The 15,000-nt window shown below is 39.8% G+C and overlaps 1 protein-coding gene across 2 annotated transcripts in view; it reads right to left on the bottom strand.

The window, feature by feature from the left end:
- Nucleotides 1–15,000, bottom strand: part of znf330 (zinc finger protein 330) — a 19,176-nt gene that overhangs the window by 346 nt on the left and 3,830 nt on the right. Inside the window, exons 2-11 of one of the 2 annotated variants that reach the window (XM_020917790.2) lie at nucleotides 13,253–13,427; nucleotides 12,377–12,527; nucleotides 11,842–11,861; nucleotides 11,373–11,443; nucleotides 11,211–11,287; nucleotides 7,963–8,089; nucleotides 7,784–7,888; nucleotides 7,610–7,656; nucleotides 4,880–4,997; nucleotides 1–46 (exon numbers count right to left, since the gene is read on the bottom strand). The exon at nucleotides 1–46 is cut by the window's left edge and continues 346 nt beyond it. In XM_020917790.2, the coding sequence (XP_020773449.2) occupies nucleotides 1–46; nucleotides 4,880–4,997; nucleotides 7,610–7,656; nucleotides 7,784–7,888; nucleotides 7,963–8,089; nucleotides 11,211–11,287; nucleotides 11,373–11,443; nucleotides 11,842–11,861; nucleotides 12,377–12,496 (731 nt within the window). In that variant the 5' untranslated portion in view covers nucleotides 12,497–12,527; nucleotides 13,253–13,427. The remainder of the gene's footprint in view (nucleotides 47–4,879; nucleotides 4,998–7,609; nucleotides 7,657–7,783; nucleotides 7,889–7,962; nucleotides 8,090–11,210; nucleotides 11,288–11,372; nucleotides 11,444–11,841; nucleotides 11,862–12,376; nucleotides 12,528–13,252; nucleotides 13,428–15,000) is intronic. The other variant, XM_020917789.2, reaches the window with a different exon arrangement.

Raw genomic sequence — 15,000 nt, 5'->3', positions numbered from 1 at the left:
TCCTCGTCATCAGCACAGCTCTGCCGGCCGAACTTCAGGGAGCGTGCTAAACAAAAGAAGTACATCATGAGTCACTTATCGGAAGACAGAAAGTTTTTATTCTCGCTTCTCTTTTAATGTGAATTTTATGATGATTATTTATATTTTGGTTTCTTTGTACTGTGATTTGAATTGATTACTTTGTGTATGAATTGTACTGACCCGAGCAAAACTAGACCGACGCCAAACAGCATTAAGTAATAAGTAAATGATCATCAATCATAATTAAAACATCCTTCTCACTCCCTTCCAACATGTTACTCCATTTGTGACATAAATTAGACACTGCTACAGGCCAAGGGTTTGGTTTGCATGTTTGCGAAGCTCTGTGTCTTGTGCAACTTGGTGGAATGCACCTTGTGACACAGCTGCAAAGAGGTCCTGTCAAGTGGTAACGGAGGGAAACAGAGGCAGATTTTTTACATTCAAATAGCTCTTATTCAGAAACTAGAGGGACTATTGAAATAAGTAAAGTATCAGAATGTAGGAAAGAGTTACACTCCAACAGGGTAAAGTTAAACCTGTGATATTCTTTCAAGTTGCTGACAAAAAATTTAAAAACTCATGTCGGTAATGGAGGGAATGAAATATGCAGCACTTTTTGGACAATAAATACAAACAGTGATAACTAGCGGTTCTCACTTACATATCCTTAACAAACTGGTTTTAATATTTGCTTCATATAGTTTTCTACCATATGGAACAAGATTAGGTTGAAAAACCTCTTACTTTTTGAGTCATGAGATTTTTTATTAAGAAAGGTCATGGTAACGGAGGGAAAAGTAACGGAGGGAAAATTGTGCAAACAAGTAGAAGGTGCATGATTTTACATAATTTGTCAGCTTTTTTCTTCCGAATACTTTAATATTATTTCAAAATGAAAGGAAACTATTTCTATCAAATGTGTCAGTCCTTCCAAGCTAATTTTTATCATTTTAAATAAATTTTTTTGAAAAATCATGTACCTTCATCAACAGTTCAAAGATGGAATAACACAAGATATGATGAAATACATCAATTTATTTACATGATTTGCAGGTCTTTGAAATTTGGGAAATAATTTTTGTTCCATGTTTCATACATGGTCTGTTTAAAATGTATGTAACTTTAGAACCAAAAATGGTACAGAAAAAAGGTAAAGGTAAAGTAGTTTCATAAACTAGAGTACATATGTATCTGTTGAATAATTTTTTATATCAGATGCATTAACTTGAATTTTTGGCCTTGCTGTATTTTTCTGCTTGACCGGGCCCACAGTAAAGAGTAAGTCATAGCGCCTCCGCCTACTTTGAATGTGACACATATTCCTCTAAATGTAATAATTAGGAAGCCCCCTTATGTGTGCACATCCCACAGACCAACCAGTTTGTTTCATTATAAGAGCCTGATGTTTGTCAAACATTATCAGACAGAATTTTGTAAATGCACTTTTCAACAGTTTTCAACTTCCTACAAAAGTCACACTGTGGCAGTACATTTTTGTACACCTCAAATATATTTGGCTATATATTTCAGATTTATTTTTTTTTTGTCGTTCAATCTAGATCTTACCTTTCATTAATATTTAAAAATGTGTGCTCAAAGATACCTTACCCAATCTGTGTATCATTCGTTCATTCGTTTTTCAATATAAAAAAACGAAAAAAACAACAGTTTTCTTCGTTATTTGTCTCCAAAACCAAAATGAAAAAACGGATAATGATTCGTTTTTTTCAGTTTTCGATTTTGTGTTTAAATGAAGAATGGAAAAAACGGATAACGGCCGTTTCCCGTTTACGTGACTTCCGTGACTGCGATGCCGGACTTTTGCACCGCATACGGACTGAATCAGGACGGATCCAGGTCCGAGACCAGACCGAGACCAGAGTGGGACTGAGACCGGGACCAGAGCGGGACCAGAGCGGGACCAGAGCGGGACCAGAGCGGGACTGAGACGGGGACCAGACCGGGACTAGAGCGGGACCAGGTCGGACTCCGAGCTTTGACTCTGAGCCTCCACGGGGTCCGAGCCTCAGCTTCGAGCTCCGGCCCTGCCGTGGGCTCTGAGCCTCCGGTCTGGTCCCGGTCTGGTCCTGGTCTTGTCTCGGTCTTGGTCTCAGGCTCGCTCTGATCCCGGTCTGGTCCTAGTCTCAGTAGCGCTTTGGTCCCGGTCTGGTCCCGGACCAGGTCCATTTGAACCAAAAGCTCTTATTTCGATTCATTTTCACTGGTGTGAATTCGTCAGTCTGAGGCTTTGCGCCACCTCGAAACCAGCCGCGGTTCTTGAGCGCGGAGAACCAGAGCAGCTCTGTCCCGGTCTCAGTCCCGCTCTCAAGATTTGACAGAAAAAATTCTAGGAATTTCACAGACTTTCCAACATATTGGTCATGAAAAATATTTTGTCAACTCCCCCGTGACCCGTTCTGAGCAGAGTTGTCCAAGGAGCCACTTTCAGATTGTTGTATCTAAAAAAAACTACTTAAGGTCCTTCAAATTTTCAAGGGTTAAAATTTGGCAAATGTACTTGTAGAATCTGGACTTTTACCATGTGCTTTGGGTTTATCATAGATTTCTGAGGGCTTAAGTTTGCTTGAAAATTCTACTCTTCAAATATGAGAGCATCTTTGAAGGACTGTGGAAAGTGCAAAGTTTCAAAGACAGATGTTTGTTATTGAACATACTAGAGCCCAACCGATATGGATTTTGTTGTGGCCGATATGAAACCAATATAATGGGAGTTGGAGCTGCCGATGGCCGATATAATCGCCGATATATTTAGTGATGTAAAAATTCACTGTAAATCTTGAATTGCTTAAAAAGGTTTGGCTCTGGTGGATTTTAAATTGGGTTTATTTAGGCAACGTCTATTGTTATTCTGCCTCTTTACATCATATTTAGAGACAGAAGTTCGGCCTAATGGAATTTTTGCATCACATTTTAGCTACTAGTGATGGGTATTCCAGTTCTTTTTAGAGAACTGGCCCTTTTCGCTTGGCTCACTAAAAGCAGCTGGTTCTTTTGGGTCCCAAGCGGCTCTTCAGATTGTTTTGTTGCAAGCAGGATTAAACCAGAACTGAACCAGGACTGAAAAAGGACTAACCCAGGACTAAAACGGATCTAAACCATGTGTAAAACAGGACTAAACCAGAACTGAACCAGGACTGAGTGTCAGGACTCGGTCTCTATCTCTCTCCCTCTCTCAAGGCCAAGATTAGACCTGGTTTATTTATTTTATGCTGAACTACAGCCAAATATGCACGTTTTTTTCCATCCTATGCATAGGCGTAATTCTGAAAGTTTCCTTTTCAGCCGCTGCCGCTGTCAAACTACCATGAGTCTGCACGCGGCGTGAAGAGAAAAAAAGTGAGAGAAAGAGAAAACACGGCTCCCAATAAGGAGCCGGCTCGCGGCCGACCCATCACTACTAGATGTAAAGAAACCACCGCTATTAGCCTTTAGCCGTAAATACGTGCGCGCCAGAGTAATTAATTATATGTGCAAGTATCATCATTCACACGTCTATTCACAGCTCATTTACATATCAATGCAGGTCCGGTAACAAATATACAGCCAATATAGTCACTTTACAATAGACCAATAGAAAACTGTTTATGTGCGAGAGCTACAGCAGCTAATCGCTAGCTAATGAGAAAAAAAAAAAAACTAGCTTCAGAGTCGACATATTTCCAACACTCACCGCTCACACAGGCTCCTCCTCACATCACAAGTCTGCACTAATAAATGTCCTTTTAATCCAGACTCAAACCGATTGTCCGTAAAAAGAAAATAATCTCAGTGTTTGGATCCATGTCTGCAGGTGTAAGCAAACATGTGAGTGACGTGACTCTGTGGTGTGTTCAGGGACAGTACGGACACACACACAGACAAATGACTCCGCAGATAAATACTGATGCGGAACCACATATGAGGACATTTATCTGTCTGTAAATTGGATTAAATGAACATAATGTAGAGAGTCTAAGCTTTATAATGAGGTAACATGCCCACGGGAAATATTGGCCCCTATCAGCAAACATATCGGCCGATAGCCGATATGCGTCCAGGTGCCCATATTGGCTGATAATATCAGCCAACTGATATATCGGTCGTGCTCTAGAACATACACCTTCCCACGTGTGTACTTTGTATTTTAAAACTGACCCTCTGTGATGAATGCTCTAGAAGATATTAAGTGATAAAAATGGAAAAAATAAATTGGTGCCATCTTTACCATGTTATACCAAAAAAAATGACAGCACCCACCAACATAAAATGGACTGTTTTAGAAAGACTAGATGTCTGTTTTTAACATATCCAAAATTTGTGGTGGTGTTCTGCCTTATTTTCGCAAAATACATTTTTGAAAATGTGGTGTCCGCATACATGCAGAGCATTCATGGACTACGAAGGCACTTTCAGTTCACTTGACCCTAATGTTAGTTTTAGTTTTATACAGACTCTGGATTGTATTGTTCTGTTTTAATAAAAAGGTCATACATCAGGCAGTGTAGAACATCCGTGTGGACTTTACTGTTCCTCTTTGATTCACTCTTTGCTCTTCAGGTTCAGACACAAAGACATGAGCGAGAGGGAGTGCCGTGACATGGGAATTCTTTTATAGTTGAGTGCTTAAACTGGGGCAAAGATTAACCCTATAAAAATACATCGTTCACGAGGGCACTTAAAGATGTATTGTGTAACTGTTTTTTGGTGGAAGGTTCGTAAATGCTTTTCCCATTAAGATGTTATTGTTTGTCTGGAAGGCCAAATTACAGCAGCAAACAGCAAATAAACAGGGGCAGTTGTATTACAAAACCGCAGCATAGATATGGCATTCCCCTGACGTGGCCCACAGACTTACTGGACATGCTCAAATCTTTGGTCTCCTGGGTCTCGTGGCCACACTTGGGGCAGGGAGGTGCTTTGCCCTTTTCCTGTTTGAACACTTTGCTCTTGGCGTGGTCGTCACAGTAACAGGCCTGCAAGAAAAAACACGAGGTTCATACCAATATCATGGGTGATTATAATTCAGGAAAAGACTATAGTTCATTTATTTTACATGTGTCAATCAGCCATTTTAATCCGTGTATCATTCGTTCATTCATTTTTCAAAATAAAACCAAAAATTTGAAAACAAAAACACGACTATTTTCGATTTTGTGTTTAAATGAATAATCGAAAAAAATGACTGAACTGAACTAGGACTGATCCCAGGATTGAACCAGGACTAAAACAGAACTAAACCTGGTCTAAACAAGGACTGGAGCAAGCCTAAACCAGGACTAAACCGTTCTCAATCCTGGTCTCAGTCCCAGTCTGGTCCCAGTGTCAGTGCTGCTCTCAGTCCTGGTCCTGGTCCAGTCCCGGTCTCAGTCCCAGTCTCAGGACCTCCGGGCCCGTCCCGACACTCAGTCCTGGTGTAATCCTGGTTTAATCCTGGTTTAATCCTGGTTTAATCCTGGTTTCGTCCGTATGCGGTGCAAAAGTCCGGCATCACAATTTAAGTCACTGAAACGGGAAGCCATTATCAGTTTTTTTGATTATTCATTTAAACACTGAAAAAACTAATCGTTATCTGTTTTTTTCATTTTGGTTTTGGAGACAAATAAAGAAGAAAATAGTTTTTTTGTTTTCTTATTTTTGATACACGAATTCATTTTGTTTATCAATGGGACAGTCGACTTTCTCACACACAGCAGCAAAAAAATGGAGCACTAAATATAATTATATTATATTGTTTGTATGTATGTTTATACATTAGGGTGGTTTTAATAGGCAAAGGGAGGGAAGTGTACAGTACTATACACTGAATTCTCTGTAGTACTGTAATGTTTGGTTGAAAAGGTGTTGCTCTAGCTGATCGTTTTAGCACATGATCTAAATAATATACAGTAATGGTCACATTTTTATACAGCACTTTTCCACCTAAAAGCTTTTGACAATAAGGAACAACTCACCCATTCACACACTCACTCACTCACACACCAGTGTACGCAGACACTGGGGCTGAGGTGGGTTAAGTGTCTTGCCCAAGGATACAACAGCAGCATTCATCTGTGGAGCTGGAATCAGACCAGCCAACCTGTGGGTCAGTGGATCTGACCAAGCAGTGATGTTTATGTGGACACAGAGCCCACACTCCCCTACAGGCACTTCTCAAACTCCAGCTGTGCTCGTGGCAGAGATGGCCTTACTTTCATATTTATTTCAAAGAATCACCTACTCATCTGTTGTTGTTTTTTTTTCTTTTCTTTGAACAACACACAAGAAACATGTTTTGTATAATGTAATGCACAAAAATTTTTTTTAGAAGATAATGATGAATTTTAAATCTTGTATTTATGGAAATTAGAATGAATTCATTTTGATTGTTTTAGATGTGTAATGATGAATTGGATTATTGTGGTTATTTTAAGGAAACACTGTTACTGATGAAATGTTGTTGTTAGAGATAATGTAAATAATTTCTTTAATGTATTATGCCCAACCAAGGACTGCAGATGGAAAGGAGCTTGTAGCTAAATCTGGCACAGAGCATCTTTTCTCTGAGAAGACGACATTTGACGACCCTCCCTTGTTTCCCTTTTCTCCCTTGTAGAAAACGGTGACGGACTTTTGGAGAGTGAAACTTATGAAGGTGAGAATGCCGGTGATGTGTCTGTATGGAGTCCTGCGATATCCGAACAAACTATCCGGGACTTTATACTCGATTATGAACCAAAATTGCCCAGAAATCTGGATGTTGCTCAGGCGAATCCTTTGAAATATTTCAGTCTTTTTTTCAAGGTTGCTACAGATTGCTACAGAAATAAACACTTATGCAGAGCTCTGCGCACAAGAAAGTAACCAAGATGACAAATACTAGACACCCACTGACAGGGAAGAGTTTTATTATTATATTATAATTTTATAATAATCTAAATTAGTTGAATAAGTTAAGTAAGTTGAATAAGCTAAATGAGTTGACGAAGTTAAAAGGGAAAAAATTAATTAGGTCCAAACAGGTGTACCCTTGGCTATACTGTATCTGGTGATATGAAATCTGTTTAAATACTTTGACAAATATATTTTTAATTATTTAAATGAATATAGTACTCAGAACCTGCATGTATCAGATGCTGAATGTAGTTTTCGGTTTTCGATTTTGCACCTGACCAGGTAAACTCTCATTTTCAGTGAGCTGTTATAAACCTGTAAATGAGCTGAATCACATTTAAACATCCATAAATGAACAATTCAGAGTCTAAGGTTTCCAGAGATACTGAATATGTCTGTGTTACAATTAAATTCATGAGTGTGAAAATCATTTATAATCACTCGTGGAAGTCTGTTTTCTTTTATGCAGTTATGCTCTATGTGTAGCTCTAGTCATATATGTACGGGTTGTTCCTACTAGGCGTCCAAGTGGGAAAGAGTTAATGTTTTCTGTTCAGTGTCCTTGTTTTAAATAAATGTATAAATACAAAATAAATCAAACGAGTCCTTACATTAGAGCATTAGAGAAGTTAAATCTGATGTCTAAGAGTATAAGAGTTACGTTTGCTGCACCCATTTGTATTTTAAAATATGGAGTCTGACAATAGTGACTCACCTTACAGCGCAGACATGAGTGTTGGCCCAGTCTGTTGCAGGAAACACCTAAAACAAATTAAGAAATCTAGGATCAATGAACTCTGTACATGTAAATACCCTGCAGACATGAGTAATGATTCATGTGTGTGGAATTACTCAATTAAGCATAAATTGCAGACTCAGACTCACTCACATTTGAAAGTTTCTGCCTGAAGGACCTGGCAGCTGGCCTGGTGCTCAAACTGATCATCCTCGCATAGGAAGTTCTGACAGAAGGAACAACGGAAGATCCTCCCTCCTGTTGGAAGTGGAAACAAAGTGAAGCCGCCGTGTTTCTCCTCCAGTAAGAGAGACAACAGAACGCAGAGTTACCGTGATCCCAGACGCCCCGGTCACACTCGATACAGTCTGCATCAATGAGGGGGCAGGCGCACGCGTGAGTGCTCAGGCATTTCCGACTGTGGCAGACCCAGGCCTCGCAGAAGTCACACACCGCCCCCTGGTGGACGCACAAACACACACACACAAACAGTCAGAATTGAAGGAGTTTAAATAAATGAACTAGAAGAAATACTGTAATCTAGGAAAAGGTAAACAAAATTATTCTCAAATAATAAGCTTTACTTTTCAAACTTCGTATCAAAGTGGGAGTTAAAATAAATGTTAAACTTCAGCCTAAACCCCTTTGGTCTGTAGAATAACTGAAGTTTTAAGATTAATTTTTGTGTTATTGGTGATTTAGGTTAGGTTGCTTTATTCATACCCGTAGGTAAATTTGCTTTGCAGATTTGAGAGGAAGGTTCCACATTTCACATTTCAAACAGCCACATTATATGCAAAAAACACATATAAAAACACAATTACAAAATAAAGTGTGACAGTGCTCCAGTGCAGAATGGTTTGTTCCATAAAGAATTAGTTAGATTCATCCATCACGCTTGGCTAAGATCACAGCAAATATTGTATATGTTAAAAACACACAATATTTAGATAAATAGATTACAATTTCGACGATTCGTTCTAGATCGTGCGACTAAAAGCCTCTGACCAGAGAGAAGCAGCTGAAACTCTGAGTTTAGTGGATGTTGCACGTCTCTTAAAATACTCTGGGACATCCTCTGTACCCGTCCTGAGTACAGAGAGTCCAGGCCGCTGTTAGGATGGACAATCACCACGCCCATTTAACCAACAGATTCAGGAAGTTCTTGTTTTTAGCAGAGACGCTCCCAAACCATGAGACCAGTGAAAACGTTAAAACTGAGTCCATAAACGTTTTACAGAACAGTGTCATCGTGGTTCTGTCTTCATGGTAAAAGGACGACTTCCTCAGACAATGAAGGCGCTGGTGCCTCTTTTACACTACAATTATCGTCAAAGCTCAATTCTGAATCAGTGAGTGTTCCAAGATACTTATACGAGTCCACACAATCAACTGACTGCCCCTTTATCTCCGTGACATCATACTGAGGCGCTCGCTTTCGTAAGTCGATAATCATATCCTTCGTCTTGGATACATTTAGGAGCAGATATGACTCTTCACACCATTTTACAACGTCCTCAACAACTGGCCCATGTTGGTTAATCATTGTAACATGATTAATGACTGATTTAATGAATGGATTTATCTATTTATTTATAACAAGGACAGTGCATATTGACCAACATTACAACTGTGTAATATGGCAAAGTTTAGTTTAGTTTAGGTTAGTTTCCATCTCTAAGCTTTTGTCAGATGTACAGAAAGAATCCTAAAAAGAGGAATTACAATGAGATAAAACAATAAAACTGTTCAAATGTAGGTAAGTTTGCACTACAGCAGTAAATCAGGCAGTCCTCCTAACCCCTGACCCTCCAGACAGAGACACAAATATAAGTGAAACGTGGGCAGCAGCAAAAGAAAAGTTTCAGACTTGAATACAAGCAACATTAAAATATGCAGGATACATCTTAAGACCCACTTTTATTCTCTGGCTTTTTAACATTGCGTGAGTTGTGTTGTCCTCTGTGTCTTTTATTTATTTTTATTTTCTTTTATTTATTGTTTTTAACTATTTTAATCTTTTTAGTACTGCTTTTACTTATTGATTTTATTATTTTTATTCATTGATTTTATTATTTTTATCTATTATTTCTATTTGTTCCTTTTGTCTGAAACATAATTCTGCTGACGTTTTAGAGTTACATGTTTTACGTTACTGTCTTGTTTATAAAATGTGCCATACAAATAAAGTTGGACTGGTTTGGATTAGTAAGTGGCAGACACAGGACAAAAGCTGCATAATTTACAGATAGTTAAACACTGTAAAAGCATTTAAGAAGAACAGAACAGATGCACAAACACACATGCACAATTAACCACAAGATGACAGCGACAGGGATTTAGGACCCGCCCCAAAGTGCCCACCCACCAGTTTCTCTTTAGCCAATCACATCAAACCTGTCAAAATGACGTATCCAACTTGCTCCAGGTAAAACCAAAACAAGTGTCATGCAGGAGAGGGAAGATGTCGATAAAGGAATTTTGCAGTTTTTGCAAAAAATAAAAATAAAAATTGCACATTAAGGGCATTAAAAACCACCATCACTGTCCACCAGCACCACAATGTTTGCTTTGCTTCATGTAGGCCATAGACCAGGGATCTCCAACCTGTGGCTCAGGAGCTACCAGTAGCTCTCGCCAAGAGATTCAAGAATTATATGCAATGTGCTGAAAAACGCAAATTGTTGTAAATGGCTATTACCACTGTAAATGTATAATTTTGATGCCCAATGTGAAGAATCCCTCAGTCCAGGTAGAATCCATGGCAAGGAGAAAATTCACTTTGTCGACTGGACAAAAGTTAGTTTGGTTGAAGACGTTTCGCAGCTCATCCAAGCTGCTTCTTCAGTTCAGAACTGATTGGGTGAGCTGCGAAACATCTTCAACCAAACTAACTTTTGTCCAGTCGACAAACTGAATTTTCTCCTCGCCTTTGATGCCCAATGTGCAGTAATAAATGGTTTATGTTTTATGAGCATCTAACTGTACCCAATCTAAGGCTGTGTATCTTTTATATACTCAGTTTCTTTAAAATGAGTAGCTCTCTGGTATTTTTGTTTTTTGTAAAGGTAGCTCACTGGAGGAAAAAGGTTGGAGACACTGCCACAGACTGTATATATGATATACTGTAACTGTATATATGTGACTGTATATATATGACATAAATACAGTCTGTGGTGTAGGCCTGGAGCTTGGGGTTGTCGTCATGTTGCCTGAAACTCCTGCCCCTGCCACTGAAGTCCTGTGATTGAGCTGACCGCTGCTTAGGGCAAATTTAAACCGTACAGCAGAAGCACCTCAAGGTTAGAGTAAATGTGTAAATGTTCCTGATGGAGACTGGGATGGTGTTCTGCTCTTTACAAGCTCTGATGAGAGTGCTGATTGGCTAAAGGCTCTTTATAAGAGGAATGACACAATCTCCTCTAGATGATTATTATTATAAATGTACATTTTATTTTGCAGTGGAAGTCTCTCTATGTTTGGAATCCTGACCTGAAAGTTTTGGTTAGCTGCTACTTCACTGCCATGATCAGGTTTCCCAGGGTAAAGACATGGACAACTTGACACCGTCATAACTTACCACCATCGCCATTCCAGTGGTGTAGACGCCTGGATGTTTGATGACACAATCTGAAGGCTTCATGCACTTCATTTTACCTGAGATAAATCAAAACACAAAACCAAACTTAATTTGTTTTACAAGTGGAATTAGAATAAACACAAAATGACAAGATTTACTGACCACACTGAGCGCACACGGGCAGCTTCTGGACAGCCGAGCAGAAATAGCAGAAAGCCCTGTTCTTCTGTGTCCTACAAACACAATATTAATGTGCATATGACACATTTTTATGCCTAATTTTGACTTAATTTGGTGGGATTATAGCAACTGTAAATATAAATTATAGTCAAGAAATCAAGAAACAATTTGTGAAGAAAAGCTGAAAAATACGCTGAAAATTACAGGAAGTTAAGAGTTAAGAGTTAGGGAGCTACCACTACGTGACATCACAAGGTGGATCAGAGCATTTTGAACTTTGAAGATGTAGACAAGTAGACTAATAACAAGCTCAAGATATATTTTTGATGACGGAACATGGCTTAAAGCACACAAGAATAATTTTTTTGTAATACACTAGTAGAACCTTAAAATCTGTCTCAGTATTTTGTATCCAACTGCAGTTTATTCTGAAAAAAAAACAAAAACTTACCTCTGGCACTTGTCACATTCCTAAAAAGAAGACAAAAAGCAAGTTAACAAGATGACTTTGATGGCTCCACAGACAAAATGTTCGCTGCAAACTTGGGATGATTTAGGCAGTCAAAAGTTTCTTGTCCATCCCGTGGATCAATCCTGCCCATCACCTTCGCCTTTCACTATTTTTCAATTCCGCTGGGAAGGGAAACAGTTTGAACAAAGGTTTGCAGTCACACACATCTGATTCCCTTTTGCAGTTATGGAGTTCGCAAACAAATTTCTCAAGCCGTTTTCCGCTGTTAGGATCCAAAAACCACACAATTACGATGTCTGAATCCCAAAACTAAAATATGACAATATCAGAATCAGAAACAAAAGCGATATGGTTCAAAAGATTAGAAAAGATCTGCTTTGGCAATAAACGCACTAGGAAAACAAACATGGCGGTTTGATGCTCACTTCCCAGTATGCAATGCGCAATGAGCGGAAGTCCGAGATTCTTGATGCGTGTATTGAAGTCGTGTCTGAAAGGAGCCGTGTCCACTCACCATATTGACGTTGCAGGGATGTTTAGCCACATCAACATGTTTTTTATTCGCTCGAATCTGCTTCTCTCTCTCCTTACGATTCTCAGCCTTCTTACGCGCACCTGTCTTCTTTTTGGGCATTTTGGGCACAGATTTTCACCCAGCAGTTCCCCTGCAGAGAGAGAGATGTGCACATGTGAGTATGCTTTTTTAAAGTTGCACAACGTCATATAGAGCTGGTGGAGGGTCTGTCAACTGTATCTATCTCTTACATTTATTCAATTACAGGTGGCCAAAAATTCAGTTCAGTTCAAGTTCATTTATCAAATCAAAATCAAATCAAACTTTATTTATAAAGCGCTTTTCATACAAACTGTAACACAAAGTGCTTTACAGTGATTAAAAAACAATCCCACATTTTCCATCCACCCACCCACCAACCCAATACCCACACCTGCCCGACCCCACACAACCAAACAACCCAAACACACACATGCACACACACACAAACACACACACACTAACATGGTAAAAAAAACACAAAACTACACCAAGTAGAATGTGAGGCTGAATACAGGCGAACCAGTTGAGAAAGCACCATCAGAGGAGCCGTCTACATCAGGAGCAGAGAGTCGTCCACCACCACCAGGAACGACCACAGGGCCCAGGGGAGAGATGAATCCCAGGCACCATCCCTCCACCAGGAGCCCACAGGACAGACCCGGTAGCTACAGCTGACCTCTGCTCCTGCTGCAGAGGCTCCTACAGGGGGAACACTGGAAATCCTAAAAATATGCCTAAAATAAAATAAATATAATAAAATGTGTACAATAGAAACAAGTAAAAGTGTAAGATTTCATTCAAAAGCTAAGCTAAAAAGGTGGGTCTTGAGCCTACTCTTAAAAACATGAACGTTCTCTGCAGCCCTGAGCTCCTCCGGCAGGCAGTTCCATAGACGGGGGCCACAGTACTGAACAGACGCCTCTCCGTGCCTCTCCTGACTTTGGGAATGACCAGGAGCTGCTGCCGCAGGAGCACAGGGTCCACGAGGGCTCGTAGGGTGAAAGCAGTTCTGAAAGATAAGAAGGCCCAAGACCATTAAGACATTTAAAAACCAGTAAAAGAACTTTAAAAATCGATCCTGAAACTCAGGGGGAGCCAATGCAGTCATTTTAAAACCGGTATAATGTGGTCCCGCCCTCTGGTCCTCGTCAGGACACGCGCTACAGAATTTTGTCATAATTGCAAACCTGAAATACACTTTTTGGGAAGACCAGAGAGCAGGGCATTACAGTAGTCTATTCGACTGGTGATAAAAGCATCAGCGTCACCGTGTTGGCCAGAGAGAGAATGGGGCGGACTCTGGTTATGTTTTATAGCACATTTAAAATAACTTCAGCTGACTAAGGTGTTTCACATAAAAGTAAAAAAAAAACTGAAGAAACAGACACATATACACATATAACACAATATGAAAACTACAATGAAACACCAAGATGACCTGACTAGCTCTTATTAAATGCCACAGAGAAGAGGGAAGTTTTCAGTCTCATCTTAAACTGCATTACAGACTGAGAGGATCTGACAGGAAACCGGCTGGAAAGTCCCCCTGAACTGTACCCTTTATGAAACTAAGTTAGTTAATCTATATATACACACTGTATTTTCCAGGCTATTAGGCGCTCTGGATTATAAAGCACACTGTCATTAAATGGTCTATTTTTGAGCTTTTTTCCCAAATAAACCGCACCGGACTTTAAACGAAACACAACAGTTGGATGGGTGAGTGGTTTTGTTTGTTTGGTGCGTTCACGGTGACTCTGGGCTTTGTTCAGTTGTGGCGTGTAGGGAGGGTGCTGTCTGGGACCGCTGGATTGTCGGCGTGTTCGCAGTGACTCAGTTGTTCAGTCGTGTCTAGAAATGGCACATTGCACTCGCATTTTTCGGTTCGTTCCTTCGTTCCAGTTCCTCGTCGGCATGGAGTGATGAGTGTGTCTGCGGGTGTTTTTCTCTGTGCGGTCGCTGTCTGCTCCGTGTGTGTTTGCGTGCGCTGTGGGTGGTGCGGCTTTGTAGTTTACTGAAGTCGTGCTGGGACACCCGAGTGGATTCGTGTATAGGGCGCTCTGGCTTGTGGGGCGCGCAGTCATTTTTTGATGGGGTTAGAGGCTTAAGAGCGCGACTAATAGCCCGGAAAATACGGTAAATTAAAATTTTCTTCATACATACTGTATTAATTACACATGCAAATTGCAATATTAAAAAAATGATGTGGTCTCAAACACACACACTGTAGCTTTTATGTTTCTTGTGTTGCTCTGCTTACAAATTATGTTCATGGCAGCAGGTAAGGAAATTATTAATATTTCTTCCTAAATTAACAGTTACAGATACTATAAAACTTGAGGAACTAGAAAAAAATTACTTAAAATACAATGTCTTAGTAGACTTCTGCGAGCAAATGAGGGTTATATTGATATTATATACTGAAGAAATGTGAGCCGCTTTGGGAAGATCAGTAAAATGACATAAACAAGGCCCGATTTGGTCTCGTTACATTCACATTTCATTTTATTATGATACAGAAGCTGATTTTCTAACTTTATACATCACAGTGCGTGACGTGGACGACTAAAGGCTGGCGAGAA

Source organism: Boleophthalmus pectinirostris, unplaced genomic scaffold, assembly GCF_026225935.1.
Source record: "Boleophthalmus pectinirostris isolate CB_2022bp ecotype Guang Dong unplaced genomic scaffold, ASM2622593v1 HiC_scaffold_22, whole genome shotgun sequence".
Taxonomy (NCBI): domain Eukaryota; kingdom Metazoa; phylum Chordata; class Actinopteri; order Gobiiformes; family Gobiidae; genus Boleophthalmus; species Boleophthalmus pectinirostris.
The sequence above is the reverse complement of the archived record's forward strand: the minus strand, read 5'-3'. Positions and strand labels throughout refer to the sequence as shown.